This window comes from Podarcis bocagei, assembly GCF_964188305.1.
Source record: "Podarcis bocagei genome assembly, chromosome: 13".
Classification (NCBI taxonomy): Eukaryota; Metazoa; Chordata; class Lepidosauria; order Squamata; family Lacertidae; genus Podarcis; species Podarcis bocagei.
Window position 1 is genome coordinate 55,398,752 of NC_138138.1, and position 16,488 is coordinate 55,415,239.

The 16,488-nt window shown below is 49.1% G+C and overlaps 1 protein-coding gene across 1 annotated transcript; it reads right to left on the bottom strand.

Moving 5' to 3' along the window:
- Positions 1 to 791: 791 nt before the first annotated feature.
- On the bottom strand, positions 792 to 8,417 carry SOX15 (SRY-box transcription factor 15). Its single transcript, XM_081169150.1, has 2 exons — positions 7,761 to 8,417; positions 792 to 1,350 (listed from the first exon to the last, which is right to left on the bottom strand). The coding sequence occupies exons 1-2, from the start codon at positions 8,345 to 8,347 to the stop codon at positions 1,131 to 1,133; spliced, it is 807 nt and encodes a 268-aa protein (XP_081025276.1). The 5' UTR covers positions 8,348 to 8,417; the 3' UTR covers positions 792 to 1,130.
- Positions 8,418 to 16,488: the final 8,071 nt, after the last annotated feature.

Consider the following 16,488-nt stretch of genomic DNA (forward strand, 5'->3'; position numbering starts at 1 on the left):
TAGAAGACATCTGAAGGCAGCCCTGTTTAGGGAAGCTTTAAATGTTTAATAGGTTATTCGTATTTTAATATTCCGTTGGAAGTCGCCCAGAGTGGCTGGGGAAACCCAGCCAGATGGGTGGGGTATAAATAATAAATTATATTATATTATATTATTATTATTATTATTATTATTATTATTATTATTATTATTATTATTATTATTAGGCTAGCAGCCTCAGCCCCGAAGTAAAGGAAGGAGGCTTGGACTTGCATTACAGTATTTTAATATTTTGTTGAAAGCTGCCCAGAGTGGCTGGGGAAGCCCAGCCAGATGGGCGGGGTATAAATAATTATTATTATATCCATGGTCTGACTCTGTATGGGCAGTTCCCCGTGCTTCTATCCCCCTTAAAACTTCCAGCCATCCTTGCACCTTTGCAGCTACAGGTTTCCAGGCACATCCAGACTTCCTCAGCCACATTTTGCAGAATTTTCATGTTGGAAGGGACCCCACAAGGTCATCCAGCCCAACCCGCTTCAACGCACAAAGCACAGCAACCTGGACACATGGCCACCCGTGAACTTCCCCGGGAAGTTGTGGTCCAAGGCAACCGAGGCGCACTATTTTGCTGCTCCATAGCGTCCCGGCTGAAATTCCTGCCTTGCGGGGTCTGGGGTTGGTCTAGATGATATTTGCAGGTCCCTTTTCCAACTCTACAATTTGCCAAGAGCCCTCAAGCACCCCCCTGCCCATCGCATCCCACAAACCGGGGTCTTTCACACAAACAGCTTTTATTCCTTTTTTTTAATATAAAAACTTGTTTAAAAAAAGTAGTTAGCAAAATATAACCCCCCTCCCCTTTAGGCTTCCCACCCACCCAAACGAGGAATCCCTGCTAGCAGGAATTGGGACCCACCCACCCTTAAGAGTTTCCCATCTCCTTCATTTCTTAAGGTAAAAAAAGAAAAGAAAAATGTCCTGTACAAATCTTCCCGCTTCAATATACGCAAGGCACAAACTTCTGCACAAGTGAAATTAAGTTTACCCCCTTTTGCACGAAGCTGGGAAAATAAAACAGCCCCTGAACCAACACCCCCCCCCAAAAAAACCAAATTAAATCAGTCCTTTCTCCGCCACCTTCAAACCAGTTAAAGGTGGGTCAGGGGAGGCGTGTTGCTGAACCCCAAGTAGGGGTGCTGGGAAATGCAGTATTGGGGCGCCCCCTCCGCAGCGTCGCACGCCTGCAGGGAATAAGCCGTCATCACGTCGTGGAAATCGCCGAAGGAGTGGTGAAACTGCTGCAAGCCGCCTTCTTGTTTGATCATCGTGGCCACCATCGGGGAGGGCTGGGCGCCGTACGTCAGGGTGCTGCGGAAACAAAGAGAGAGAGGGCGCCGGGAGTTGTAGCACTGCCCGCTAGGATCACCTCGCAGGCACGAAACCGCACCGTTGCAAGGGGGGACCCCCAAAGGTCATCCATCCCAACCCACACATTTAAAGCGCGCCCGGTGCGCACAAACTCCCCCACAGAGACTCGGGAACTGTAGTTTGCCCTACAATTCCCAGCAGCCGGCACAAACACCGACCAGTCTTCTCCAGCCCAGCTCACGCTTCTGAAATGAAAGAATATTCATACACGTACTTGACACCAGCAGGACTCCTGGGTCCCCCAAACAGAGGGCAGGCAAGACTCTTGGGTCCCCCAAACAGAGAACAGGACTCCTGGGTCCCCCAAACAGAGGAGAACAGGACTCCTGGGTCCCCCAAACAGAGGAGAACAGGACTCCTGGGTCCCTGAAACAGGGGAGCCTGACACATAAAATATTTTTTTACAAAGTGCACCCAAAAAAGTGGTTTTTGGGAGAGGAGTATTACCGCCTCCATCCTAGCTAGTAGACCTCTCTTCCTCCTCTTTTAAAGCCATCGAGATTATTAGTGGGCCCCGCTGCCTCCTGTGGCAGGGAGTTCCGCAGTCTGTGCTTTCACCAGTCTCAAAATCCATAAATCTCGAGGATCCTGTTTTAACAGGAGGAGCAGCAGACGAGAGCAACATCCCCAGAGGCCCCTAGTGGCCAACTCACCACCCAAGGAACCCCAGACGCCAGTCCCCCCACCCCATATATACTATGGGTATTCAGAAATAGAACCTCCATTCTCAGGAATAGTCTACCGGGGCTCTCCTGGCAGGCCTGGTTTTTTGAGTAAATCTTTATTGCTTTAAAATATAAACGTACAACGAAGGTAAGTACGTTTTCCTTTGTATTTACTCCATATCTAATAATAATAATAAATTTATTATTATTAATTATTATTATACCCCGCCCATCTGGCTGGGCTTCCCTTCCCCGCCCATCTGGCTGGGCGGCTTCCAACCAAATAATAAAATACAATAATGCATCAAACATCGAAAGCTTCCCTAAACAGGGGCTGCCTTCAGATGTCTATTAAAAGACTAATCCCTTCTTATAAAGTGATTTCCTTATCACACGGCTCCAAAATCCCTTGCAGACCTTCACCTTCTCGTATATTAGATTATCTATCTAATATAGGCCTGGTTTTCTTATTGCACGGGCCTTAGAAACCCTGGCGATTAAACGGTCTCGGGCTGTGTGGTGCAATGGTTAAAGGCAGGCATAGACTCCAGATGTTTTGGAACTACAGTTCCCATCATCCCTAGCTATCAGGACCGGTGGTCAGGGATGATGGGAATTGTAGTCTCAAAACATCTGGGGGGCCGGAGTTTGCTTGTGCCTGGTTAAGAGCGCCGGGGGCTTCGACTTGGGGAGGGGAAGGGACCCGGGTCCGAATTCCGCACACTGCCATGAACCTCAACTGGATGTGACCCGGGAGAAGCATTCGCACCACAGCCGGAGCTCCCGGGAGGAAAAACCCGCTATAACAAATGAAATAATGTTAATATACGTAAATAACCTGAGCCCTGAAGCCACACCAGACAGCAAATTCTTGTTACATCTCCAATATTCTTCTCCAAATGAGCAAATTTCACTAATTAATTTGGATATGGCAGAATATATGAAAAGTGAAATTAAGGAAACGCAGAAAGAGGGGGAAGGAAGTTTTAAAACGTTCAAATGAATCAGTGAAATGTATATATCTGAAAAGTATTTTTTTTAAAAGAAATAAATCTCTAATATTGTAAGAAATTGGAAGGGAACTTCTCCAGTTTGTGTGGGAAGGCAACGATGTGTTTTTTTTTTAAATTAAATTTGTGTACCACCCCATAGCCATAGAGCTATATAGTATTGGATTTATTTATTCACTAATTATTATTACTATTATTATTATTACAAGAGCCAGGATGTCAGAACAGGCCCTCGTAAAGACCCGGGTTCAGATCCCTCCACTCAGCCCTGCAGCTCACTGTCGCTGCCTCTCTCAGCCTGTCCTACCTCACACTGCCTCTGGTGGCAGGGAGTTCCACCGCCTAACTTTCTTTCGCCTGCCCTAAATCAGCCAACCGCCGGGGTTGGGCTGGATGACCCTTGGGGGACCCCTTCCAACGCTCACAAAGTTGTGGGCTAGGCTGTGAGGTGGCCATAGCCCCAGGAGAGCACCTGCCGGGGCCCAGCCCTTCGCCACCTGCGGGAAGAGAGAGAAAGCTAATCCCCCGGGGCCTGTGGGGCGGGCCTGCATTCCTCGCCAGCCTGTTCTTCCAGTTTTGGCTGAGAGCCCCCAAACCTGTCCGGACCTGCCGGCCTGCCTGCCAGCCCCTCCTCACCCAGAATCCTCCGCCCGCCTGCCCAGGGGTCTCCGGAATCCGGACCACCGCACTCCATCCTCAAAGCTTTCCCCTCTGTTTCAGGGACCCAGGACTCCTGCCTCTCCCGTCTGTTTGGGGGACCCAGGAGTCCTGTTTTCCCTCTGTTTAGGGGACCCAGGAGTCCTGCTCCCCTCTGTTTCAGGGACCCAGGAGTCCTGCTCCCCTCTGTTTCAGGGACCCAGGATTCCTGCTCCCCTCTGTTTCAGGGACCCAGGAGTCCAGCTCTCTCAGTTTGGGGGACCCAGGAGTCCTGCTCCCCTCTGTTTCAGGGACCCAGGAGTCCTGCTCTCCTCTGTTTGGGGGACCCAGGAGTCCTGCTCCCCTCTGTTTCAGGAACCCAGGAGTCCAGCTCTCTCAGTTTGGGGAACCCAGGAGTCCTGCTCCCCTCTGTTTCAGGGACCCAGGAGTCCTGCTCTCCTCTGTTTCAGGGACCCAGGAGTCCTGCTCTCCTCTGTTTGGGGGACCCAGGAGTCCTGCTCCCCTCTGTTTCAGGGACCCAGGAGTCCTGCTCTCCCTTTGTTTAGGGGACCCAGGAGTCCTGCTCTCTTCTGTTTCAGGGACCAAGGAGTCCTGCTCCCCTCTGTTTCAGGGACCCAGGAGTCCTGCTCCCCTCTGTTTCAGGGACCCAGGAGTCCTGCTCTCCCTTTGTTTAGGGGACCCAGGAGTCCTGCTCTCTCTCAGTTTGGAGGACCCAGGAGTCCTGCTCCCCTCTGTTTCAGGGAGCCAGGAGTCCTGCTCCCCTCTGTTTCAGGGACCCAGGAGTCCTGCTCCCCTCTGTTTCAGGGACCCAGGAGTCCTGCTCTCCTCCGTTTCAGGGACCCAGGAGTCCTGCTCTCCCTTTGTTTAGGGGACCCATAAGTCCTGCTCTCTCTGTTTGGGGGACCCAGGAGTCCTGCCTCTCTCCCTCCGCACCCGCAAGGATTGCCTCTCCCATGCCTTCTCCCTCCCTCCCTCTCCCCCACACATGCCAAGAAGCTCGGGTGCGAGTGCGAGTTAGGCCACCCTCGGTCACGACCTCAGGGGCAGGGCTCCCCTTTGCGTGTCTGGCGCAGGGCAGGGCGATGATGCACCCTGCAGAGCACCCAGGGAGCTGGCAACCCCCCGGGTGGGGGTGGGGGGCCGCGCCCAGATTGCCAGGGCCAGCACCCACCCAGCTTTGCCGGGGCATGACGCTGAGACAGATCTGGGGCAGCAAGCCAGGGCGCTGGGGATGGCTCCAGGAAGGAAGGAGGGCAGCCCCGGGGTGGAAGGCACGACTCCTGGGTCCCTCAAAAACAGGGGAGGCAGGACTCCTGGGTCCCCCAAACAGAGGGGAGAACAGGACTCCTGGGTCCCTCAAAAACGGGAGCAGGACTCCTGGGTCCCCCAGACAGAGAGAGGGCAGAACTCCTGGGTCCCCAAAATAGAGGAGGCAGAACTCCTGGGTCCCCCAAACAGAGGGGGCAGGACTCCTGGGTCCCCCAGACAGAGAAGGACTCCTGGGTCCCCCAGACAGAGAGAGGGCAGGACTCCTGGGTCCCTGAAACAGAGGGGAGCAGGACTCCTGGGTCCCCCAGACAGAGAAGGACTCCTGGGTCCCCCAGACAGAGAGAGGGCAGGACTCCTGGGTCCCCCAAACAGAGGGGAGCAGGACTCCTGGGTCCCTGAAACAGAGGGGGGCAGGACTCCTGGGTCCCCCAAACAGAGGGGGGCAGGGCTCCTGGGTCCCCCAGACAGAGAGAGGGCAGGACTCCTGGGTCCCCCAAACGAAAGGGGAGCAGGACTCCTGGGTCCCCAAAACAGAGGGGAGGCAGGACTCCTGGGTCCCCAAAATAGAGGGGGCAGAATTTTATTTTCTGTAAAGGGACATTGGGCAATCTGGGTTCTCAACTCGGGTGGCAGCAAAGAAGGCGGATCCAATTTTAAACCATCTTTTGTAGTCTATTGTTATTTCAACTTGTTTAAAGTTTCGAATCACAGTTCTTTTTTCTGGCTTGATCTCCCCTTTCAGGTTGCGGAGGCTGTATCCTTTTTAAACAAACACAATCAAGCAGTGTTTAAATTTTATCATTTAAGGTGGGTAGGGACTCCTAGATTCTCTGCAAAAAATCCCTGCCTTCTCCCCACAAAAAGAAGTTTTTACCTTGCCCTAGAAACAACATTTGGAAGCAGATGTGCGGAAAGACACCTCCCTCCTCTCCCCTCTCCGGAGAACCCAGGTGTCCTGTTCTTGTAACTCAATCGGCAGCTGAAAAGCTTATCTCCATAGATGACACTTAAGCCAATTCCGGAAAATCTGCCCCCAGCACAGATCCCAGAACTGAATCCTGGACCGCAGGAATTTAGCAGCCAATTGCAGCTGCCTCTGTGTAGGCACAGCTCTAGTGAGGAACTGCAGCAAGCAGTTCCCCTGTTCCCCATTCCAGATAGAGACGCAATTCAAAGAAAAAATTCACATTTCTTTGGTGATGCAAAAAGGGGTGCTTAATTTGGAAAAACACAAAACCTGATTTATGAGCCGGTGGTGGAGCATAGTGGTTAGAGCGCAGACCTAGGACCTGGGAGAAGACCCAAATATAAATGCAACTAAATAAATAAAAGGGAGGTTGTTTGTTGCACGCGTTAAAACATTCCTGCAAATCGGAACACGGGATGGGATTTCTGGCTGGATAGGAAACCAAACAGGGAGATTTTCTCTCTTTTTTCCCCCCTCCCTCTCTTCGGTGCTTTTGTAAAGCAAGAGGAAGGCTCGTCTGGCACGCTCAGCTGAAGGCAAATCCAGGAAGTCCGTTTCGTGAGAAGCCGAAATGGTCCCCATCCACCAAGCGCACAGTGCTTAGGCCTGGTTTTTCTCCAAAGTAAACCCTCCCGCTGCGCTTCCCTGCAGCTTCCTCCGCAGGGAAGCACGCACAGGATCGCAGCCCCCACCAAGCTGGAAAGGACACTGCGGAGCTTACTCGCGAGTAAGCACGCACAGGATCGCCTGCAAGGAGGCTAGAAGAGAGGGAAGGTTTTGTCCACGAGAAGCTCCAAATGTAGTCCAAATTATTTATTGCAGTATTAGTCGCCCTCAACAGAATCATTGCGATGCATCAAACCAAGCCTTGATCCGAGTAGACCCACTGAAAGTAACAGCCATTTTCATTATTTTTACTGGGTCTACTCTGAGCAGAAGCGACTGCTTGATGCAACCCAGTGAAGTGAACTGGCGTTGCTGCCACCCGAAGTCCAAGTGCTTCCGCGAGTCTACTCTTGAGTAGAGACGGCACTGCACGCAGCCCCTTGAAACTGGACATCGCTACCACCCGAGGCCGTTGTTTCAATGGGTTTACTCCGAGGAGAGCTTCCCAAACTTCTCGCTGAAATGAGACGAAGTCTTGCTCCAAGTAGGACTAATGGCGCATACAACCCATTGACGTTAAAGGACACCACTAACTCCCAAGGTGCAAGAGCTTCAATGCGCCTACTCTCGAGTAGGGCTCACCTCCAACCCACTGCAGTCTACGGACGTTTCTACCCTAGATCTAAAGAGTTTCCTACTCACGTGCAGGGCTCACCCACAACCCACTGAAATCTAGGACATTGCTACCTGGGGTCTAAAGTTCCCTTGCGTTTACTCCGCTTTAATAAAAAGTATTTTTTAAAAAAGCGTCTACTCCGAGAAGCACACACCTACAGCCCATTGAAGTTAACGGACGTTGCTTCCCAGGGTGTAAAAATCCAATGCGCCTCCTCCCGAGTAGGGCTCCCCTCCAACCCACGGAAACCTACGGACGCGGCTCCGCAAGGTCTACAGTTTCCACGCCTCTACACCGGAGTAGAGCTCACCTACCACCCAGTGGACGTCGTACGCCCCTTCCAACCTCCAGAGGGTCTACTCGCGAGCAGGACCGAACTCGAAGCGTCCCTCCCTGCGCTCAAAGCGTCCCGAGGGGTCTCCTCCGAGCATTACGCACCACCACCATCCCCGAGCCACCCATCCCCACCGCGCGCCGTCGGGGCTGCTCTTCTTGCTCACCTGTAGGGCGCCGGGGATCCGGCCCCGTAGCCGCCTCCTCCTCCGCCTCCGGGTCCTCCTTGGGCGAGCTCGTAAGGGTAGCAGGCGCCCCTGCCGTCGGGGGTCCCTCCTGGCGCGGCGGCGGCGGCGTATGCGCTCCAGGCGCGCGTCTCGGCCGTCGGGGCGCACGGAAAGGTTCCTGGCGAGGCTGCTGCTGCCGGTGCGCCCTTGTCCCGTGCGCGCCCGCCGCCGGATCCGCCCTTGCGCCGGGGCCGGTACTTGTAATCGGGGTAGTCCTTCATGTGCAGAGCCCGGAGGCGCTTGGCCTCGTCGACGAAGGGCCGCTTCTCGGCGTCGGGGAGCAGTTTCCAAGCGGCGCCCAGGCGCTTGGAGATCTCCGAGTTGTGCATCTTGGGGTGTTCCTGTGCCATCTTGCGCCGTTGCGCGCTCGACCACACCATGAAAGCGTTCATGGGGCGCTTGACTTTCTCCAGGGGGTCCTCGGGGGGAGGAGGAGGAGGAGGAAGCGCCCGAGGGGCAGCAGCAGGGATCGGGGCCCCTCCGGGCTCTTGCTGCAGCGGAGCTTCCGCGGGGAAAACGGCGAACATCTCCTCCTTCGATGGGGGCGCGCCGACTAGAGGACCTCGGGGGAGCCCGCTGACCGGGGAAGAAGCTGCAGGCAAGACGGCATGGGCAAAGCGCAGCGCCGGGGCTTATATAGGGTGGGAGGGCGGGGCATGTGGGAGACACGCCCCTCTCAGCCTCGGACACGCCCCCCGCTTTTAACTCCTCGCTCGCCCTCCAATTTGGGAATCTCCATCCGTTGAACTGATTTTAGAATGAATTGATTTTAGAATGCTGTATTATTTTACTGTTGTTAGCTGCTCTGAGCCCGGCTTTGGATGGGGAGGGCGGGATATAAATAAAATTATTATTATTATTATTATTATTATTATTATTATTATTATTATTATTATTATTATTATTATTATTATGAGGAGGCTTCGTCCTAGCCGCGGAACCTCTGTTTCTCTGAAATGGGAGCGAATGTGGGGTGGGCAAGAGTGCCTCTGAGCGCGTACAGAGAGAGAATGAGAATGAGACGGTTTCCAGGCCAAAATAGCGAATGAAGTTCGCAACCTTTGATTGATTGATTGATTGCATAATTATTTAGTTGGGGTTTTTTTCCCCTTCCAAAAAGAACTCAAAGCGACTTCTCTTTGGTGCAGTGATTGTTGGCGATGTTCCTTTTTAGCGATTGGTGTTTTGTTTGACTGCCTGCTGTGGTCAGACGCCTGTGGCAGTGCCTTTATTTCGATAAAAGGAAAGCAGCCGAGAAATTATTGAAATGGCAATGATTGAATCATAGAATCATAGAAGAGTTGGAAGAGACCACAAGGGCCATCGAGTCCAACCCCCTGCCAAGCAGGAAACACCATCAGAGCACTCCTGACATATGGTTGTCAAGCCTCTGCTTAAAGACCTCCAAAGGAGGAGACTCCACCACACTCCTTGGCAGCAAATTCCACTGTCAAACAGCTCTTACTGTCAGGAAGTTCTTCCTAAGGTTTAGGTGGAATCTTCTTTCTTGTAGTTTGGATCTATTGCTCCGTGTCCGCTTCTCTGGAGCAGCAGAAAACAACCTTTCTCCCTCCTCTATGTGACATCCTTTTATATATTTGAACATGGCTATCATATCACCCCTTAACCTCCTCTTCTCCAGGCTAAACATGCCCAGCTCCCTTAGCCGTTCCTCATAAGGCACTTTGATAAATAAGCATGCCCCAGGACTGCAGTCATTCTTGTAGGATTAGAGAGGGAGGGAAAATCTTTATTTTCCCAGGGGGCTGGACTAGATGGCCGCTGGGGTCCCTTCCAGCTACACATTTCTATAACTCCCTCTCTCCTTACATCCCTTGGAACTAGCAGGCCTGGATTTTTTTAGGGGGGGAAAGGGGGGAGAGAGAAATTATTTGCCCCCTCCCAAAATCCACAGCAGGCCAATTCCTTTACTAAGCCAACCAAGGAAGAGAAAATCACTGCCTTGGTGTTAAAAAGTCATAAAAGTCTGTGCACTGGTCTGTCTTAAAAGGGAGTGTAGGAAGAGATAGAGGCCTTAATTGATTTGGCCTCTCGGAGGTGCCAGGAGGGTTCGGATTTCACCCAGGGATGAAGATAAAAGCAAAAATCTCACCCCACCCCCCTTTTAAAATAAAATAAAATCTTTTGCCTTAAGAGAAACAGGCAGGTTCCCTGTAGCAGAGAAAAACAGTATAGAGTGAAACAAAGCCATTTTCTTTTTTTCCTTTCTTTTCCCTTTTTCTCCTGTCTCAAATCCTTTATTATTTTATTCACATAATATACATTCTTTTCAACAAACAACTCCAAAATAAGCGGACAACTCCAAAACAAAACCGTATGTAACAAAGTGGTAAGTCTCATGTTTTCATTTACACTGATATCCCCTTTACTTGATATTTCTTGCTGCTTTCTGCTTTCCTTATAGAATCTTTATAAAAATTTAAATCTCTTAAATCCTATACCAATCTTCAACCATTTCAATTAATCCCTTCCCCTCCCTCCCCCACAGCCCAGCACTTCCCTCTACCTGTGTGTGATCTCTACCTACTATTATTTTTGTTATTGTTGCATTATTCACTTTATTTGCTATTCCATCCTTGATATATTAATATCCTATCTCCTTTTAAACCTTTTAAAGCCATTTTCATATTAGCGAAGTCAGAGATTGATTTTAGTTATGTTTCGAAACTCATGAGGCAGCTTTGCCTAGTGGTTGGAGCCAACCCTCCCCTCAAGAGAATGGACCCCCAAGTCCAAGCGGTATAAAAACTTCTGCTCCAACAACTCTGCATCAGGAAGTAAGAGCTGTTTGGCGGTGGCACTCGGGAGGTGGCGGACTCTCCTTCCTCAGATGTTTTCAAGCAGAGGTTGAACCCTCATCTGCCAGGGGTTGGGATAGATGGCCCTCGGGGGTCCCTTCTGACTCTATTCTATGATGCAGCTGGGGCAGACGAAGGCCTCCGGTTTTGCTGCTACAGGTGCACAATGGTGTTTCTCCTCTCTGCAGTGCTCTCAGCAGTCTCTCCTCCTCTGGTTCTTCATTTGGTGTGAGCCTGTTTTCCTTTTGCACATTTTGAACAGAAGGGCACCACAGTCCGCAAGTCGTCGTCGTCGTATTCTTCTTCTTCTTCTTCTTCTTCTTCTTCTTCTTCTTCTTCTTCTTCTTCTTCTTCTTCTTCTTCATCTTCTTTGGCGATCCCTCGTAGCCGAGTAAGATTGTCTCCCATAAACACAGTTTTAACAGCGAGTCCATAAGTGACTGTGGAGGCCAATTCTGGACCCACACATCCTTTCAAAGTGGGGACATTGGTTTCTGCGTAGGAGTCCATCACGGTGTGGATTTGCCAAGCGTGCCTTCCTCTTAGCACGTTTCTCCCTTGCGTCCTGAGTTCGAGTGTCTTCAAAACCCACGACACCTTTGGTCAAGGCTGTTCTCCAACTGGAGCGCTCGCAGGCCAGTGTTTCCCAGTTGTTAGTGTCTATACTACATTTTTAAAGATTTGCCTTGAGTCTTTAAACCTCTTTTGTTGACCACCAGCATTACGCTTTCCATTTTTAAGTTCGGAATAGAGTAGTTGCTTTGGAAGACGATAATTGGGCATCTGCACAACATGACCAGTCCAACGAAGTTGATGTTGAAGAATTATTGCTTCCACACTGGTGATCTTTGCTTCTTCCAGTACACTGGTATTAGTTCACCTGTCTTCCCAAGTGATGTGTAAAAATTTTGGAGACTCTGTTGATGGAATATTTTGAAGAGTTGGAGATGGCGTTTATAAGTGGTCCATGTTTCACAAGCAGACAGTAAGGTTGGTAAAAAAATTCCTTCCAGTAGCACCTTAGAGACAAACTAAGTTTGTTATTTGTATGAGCTTTTGTGTGCATGCACACTTCTTCAGATACACAGGTTGGTAGTACAACTGCTTTGTAAATGAGCATTTGAGTTTCCCTGCGAATGTCCCGGTCCTCAAACACTCTGCGCTTCATTTGGGAGAAAGCAGCACTCGCAGAGCTCAGGGGATACTGGATTTTGGCATCAGTGTGGAAAGATAACTAACTGCCCAGGTAGGAGATGTGATCGACATTTTCCAAGGTTACACCATTGAGTTGGATTTGTGGGTAGACATCACCCAGGATTGGGAGAAAAGCAATGACAAACCTAGACAGCATCTTGAAAAGCAGAGACACCACCTTGCCAACAAAGGTCCATATAGTTAAAGCTCTGGTTTTCCCAGTAGTGATGTATGGAAGTGAGAGCTGGACCATAAAGAAGGCTGATCGCTGAAGAATGGATGCTTTTGAATTCTGGTGCTGGAGGAGACTCTTGAGAGTCCCATGGACTGCAAGAAGATCAAACCTCTCCATTCTGAAGGAAACCAGCCCTGAGTGCTCACTGGAAGGACAGATCCTGAAGCGGAGGCGCCAAGACTTTGGCCACCTCATGAGAAGAGAAGACTCCCTGGAAAAGACCCTGATGTTGGGAAAGATGGAGGGCACAAGGAGAAGGGGACGACAGAGGACGAGATGGTGGGACAGTGTTCTCGAAGCGACCAGCATGAGTTTGACCAAGCTGCGGGAGGCAGTGGAAGACAGGAGGGCCTGGCGTGCTCTGGTCCAGGGGGTCACGAAGAGGCAGACACGAATAAACGCAAATAAACAACTAAACAACAACAACAACAAATCACCTAGGATAATGGCCTTATTTGTGAGCCTTTCGCTTTAAGGTCTCCTCCACCTGCAGGCCTGATGCCACGAGATCTTCATTCTCTTCCCCCCTCAGGGCGAGTTCACAGGGACATAAGGAAGAAATTACCTTGCAAATGGAAGTAAATGGCCTCCCCGGGGCCAGCTGTTAGGGACAAAAGCCGCGGGCATTTCAGCAAACTGCAGCCTGGAGGAGGAATGTCCACAGCCGAACCCTTTCCCAGTTTGGGGGTGGAAGTCTTTCCTCCTGAGAAAGGAGATGGGAGGCAGAAGGGAAAGACTCTGTGCAGAGTAAAAATGGGAGAAGCTTTTTGCTAGATTCCCCTTAAAAAAAACCCTCGCAGATAAACAATGAAAAATATAATATTATTATTATTATTATGGGAAGAATTTATAATTTATCTTAGAGACCACTGTAAGCACATGGAAACATAAGCAGGTTTGCAATAATACTTCTAATGTAACAAGTACTATGGAGACAATGAGGGTTATATAATATAGATTTATTATTGGGAAAGATGCAATAGAAAAGGTTTAATAAAAGGACCCATGCGGTGGAGGGATCTGAAGGAATCTGTAAATGCGGATGTGAATGCTAGTGTTGTTATAATTATATACTTGTAAAACCAAATAAAAACTATCTGTCTCATATATATATATATATAAAATTATTATTTGTTATTTAATATAAATTTATACATTCCTTGATTGCAAAAAGAATAGACCCACAAACCTCAAAGCGGTTTGCAAAAAGATAGAAGAAGAAGAAGAAATTGCAACAATAATGTACAGAAAGTTAAAATTACTGCAACGGATCAAGCATCCGGGTCGGCTTGTCTAAGCAATAATGTTTTTTTAGCAGGGGCTGAATAGAGTGCCCTTGATATCAATAGGCAGGGAGTTCCATAGTGCAACTGCCTCAAAGTTAGATTTCCAATGTCTTATAGGCAGCCCCAGAACCAATACTGTATATCAAAATAGATCTGCTTCCTTGGCCAATTCACTGAGAAGTTCAACTTTTGCTGTAGTTTCTAGCCAGACCACTGGACACCGGTTTTGTCATTTATTTATTTTTGGAACTGAGAGTGGTACCTGCCCCTTCCAGCTTTTAATCAATAGCACCACCTGCCTTTGCTCCAGATTCCGTTTGCAAACCAAGAAGCAACAGCGACCCCTCTGAGCATGTCTAGAGTGCATTTTGTTCATCCAGTGTGGCATAAGAGTTGGAGTTCGGATAGGACTGAGCAGGGACGCAGGTGGCGCTGTGGGTTAAACCACAGAGCCTAGGACTTGCCGATCAGAAGGTCAGTGGTTCGAATCCCCACGACGGGGTGAGCTCCCGTTGCTCAGTCCCTGCTCCTGCCAACCTAGCAGTTTGAAAGCACGTCAAAGTGCAAGTAGATCAATAGGTACCACTCCGGCAGGAAGGTAAATGGCGTTTCCATGCGCTGCTCTGGTTCGCCAGAAGCGGCTTAGTCCTGCTGGCCACATGACCCGGAAGCTGTACGCCGGCTCCCTCGGCCAGTAAAGCGAGATGAGCGCCGCAACCCCAGAGTCGGCCACGACTGGACCTAACGGTCAGGGGTCCCTTTACCTTTTTAGGACTGAGTTGACGCACCCTGCTGCCCCAAGGAAGGCGGCTCACTTTGGGCTCAGTCCCTCCCAGTCTGACCCACCTCGCAGGCTTGTTGTTAGGGGAAAATATATATATGATGGTGCGGGAAGAATATCGTGCATGTCTTTGAGAATGTGGATAAAGAGAAAAGAAATACGAAAACGCCTAAAATTTGGAACATTGGCCGGTTAGTTAATATGCCAATTGTCTTACCAATGCCAGGATGGTATAAAATGATAGATAGATAGATAGATAGATATGTTTTTTTAACATACCATTTTCGACAGTAATTAAACATATTTTTACATCTTACTCAATTTTTTTGACTTCCATCCGTCCTGTCTGAAAATTTTCCAATCCAATCTCTTAGTATACATTTCTTATTTTCCCTGTTACATTTAAAACCCATAACCAATATCTCTATTCTTTATCTACTTTGTAGCACTTCATATATTACTCCTTACAAAACTTCTTGTAGTCCTACTGGCGTAACTTGTTGGTTACAATTGCTCTTCAAATAGTGCGTATACTTCTTCCAATGCTCTGTGAATCTCTGGTTCCGCAGGTTTCAAATCCTTCCTGTCATTTTGTCCAATTCTGCACAGTCCATTAATTTTGTCTGCCGTTCTTCTTTCATCGGAATTTCTTCTTGTTTCCATGGTATAAAATACTTTTTGGCCCGGGAGGCCGTTCTGAACAGTCTAATTATCACTACCTGAAGTTTTCTGCATTTTGCTTCACTTTAGCTGGCGGCCGACTCTCCTGTCCTTCACTGGAGGTTAATAATAATAATAATAATAATTTATTATTTATACCCACCCATCTGGCTGGGTTTCCCCAGCCACTCTGGGCGGCTTCCAACAGAACACTAAAATACGATAACCTATCAAACATCAAAAGCTTCCCTAAACAGGGCTGCCTTCAGATGTCTTCTAAAAGTCTGGTAGTTCTTGTTCTCTTTGACATCTGGTGGGTGGGCATTCCACAGGGTGGGCGCCACCACCGAGAAGGCCCTCTGCCTGGTTCCCTGTAGCTTTGCTTCTTTCAGTGAGGGAACTGCCAGAAGGCCCTCGGAGCTGGACCTCAGTGTCCGGGCTGAACGATGGGGGTGGAGACGCTCCTTCAGGTATACTGGGCTGAGGCCATTTAGGGCTTTCAAGGTCAGCACCAACCCTTTGAATTGTGCTCGGAAATGTACTGGGAGCCAATGGAGGTCTTTCAAGACCAGTGTTATGTGGTCTCCCAGTCACCAGTCTAGCTGCCGCATTCTGGATTAGTTGTAGTTTCTGGGTCACCTTCAAAGGCAGCCCCACGCAGAGCGCATTGCAGTAGTCCAAGCGGGAGATAACCAGAGCATGCACCACTCTGGCGAGACAGTCTGCGGGCAGGGAGGGTCTCATCCTGCGTACCAGATGGAGCTAGTAGACAGCAGCCCTGGACACAGAACTGACCTGTGCCTCCATGGACAGAAGTCGGGCAGCCATCTGTCAAGGACACTTTAGCTGCGATCCCTGCATTGCAGCGGGTTGGACTAGATGGCCACTGGGGCACCCTCTCCAACTCAACAGTTCTCTGCTTCTGTGAACAATGTTAGATCTGACATCCTTTCCAGGCGCCGGCTGGACAGGGAAACCTCTTTGGCTGTATAAGCTGCTCCCAACTGCCCTGCTGCATTTTAAATTTCATTTTAACCTGTATTTTAATTCCCCCCTCTCTTTTTCCCCTATTATGTTTTTACTATGATTTTATCAGTGTTAGCCACCCTCTGGCTGGGGAGGGCGGGGTATAAATAAAATTTATTATTATGCAATGGCCGCAGCTCAGATTTTGGTGGCAAAGGGGTGGAAGGAACAAGAAGCCCCGACAATAACAGACTGATATTACGAGCTGCAAGAATTTGCTGAAATGGCGCAGTTAACAAATACCCTGGGAGGCAATTCAAAAGAAAAATCTATGGGGAAATGGGATAGATATAAAACACATGTTCAAAAACACAGTAAAGGATCGCTGTCTATGCTAGCATTCTATTGACGTTGGAGTGAGACTGAGTTGAGAAATAAGACTAAGAGCACATATTGATATAGGAATGTATTAGATAAAATGTAAAGAAATATACAATAATAAGAGCACATTCATTTGTAAAAAAGGAATATACAACTGGAAAGACAGGAAGTCTAGTGTGCTGGTATGTACCGGTATATGATTTTTGGAAAAAAATGTTGTTTTTTCTTCTTTGTTCTTACTTTTTTTGTTTCATTTTCTTTCTAGGTATATAAAATTTGTATATAATTTTTCTATATGCGTTGGAAATTATATTATAGTAAGTCCTGTAATGTAATATGACAAGGT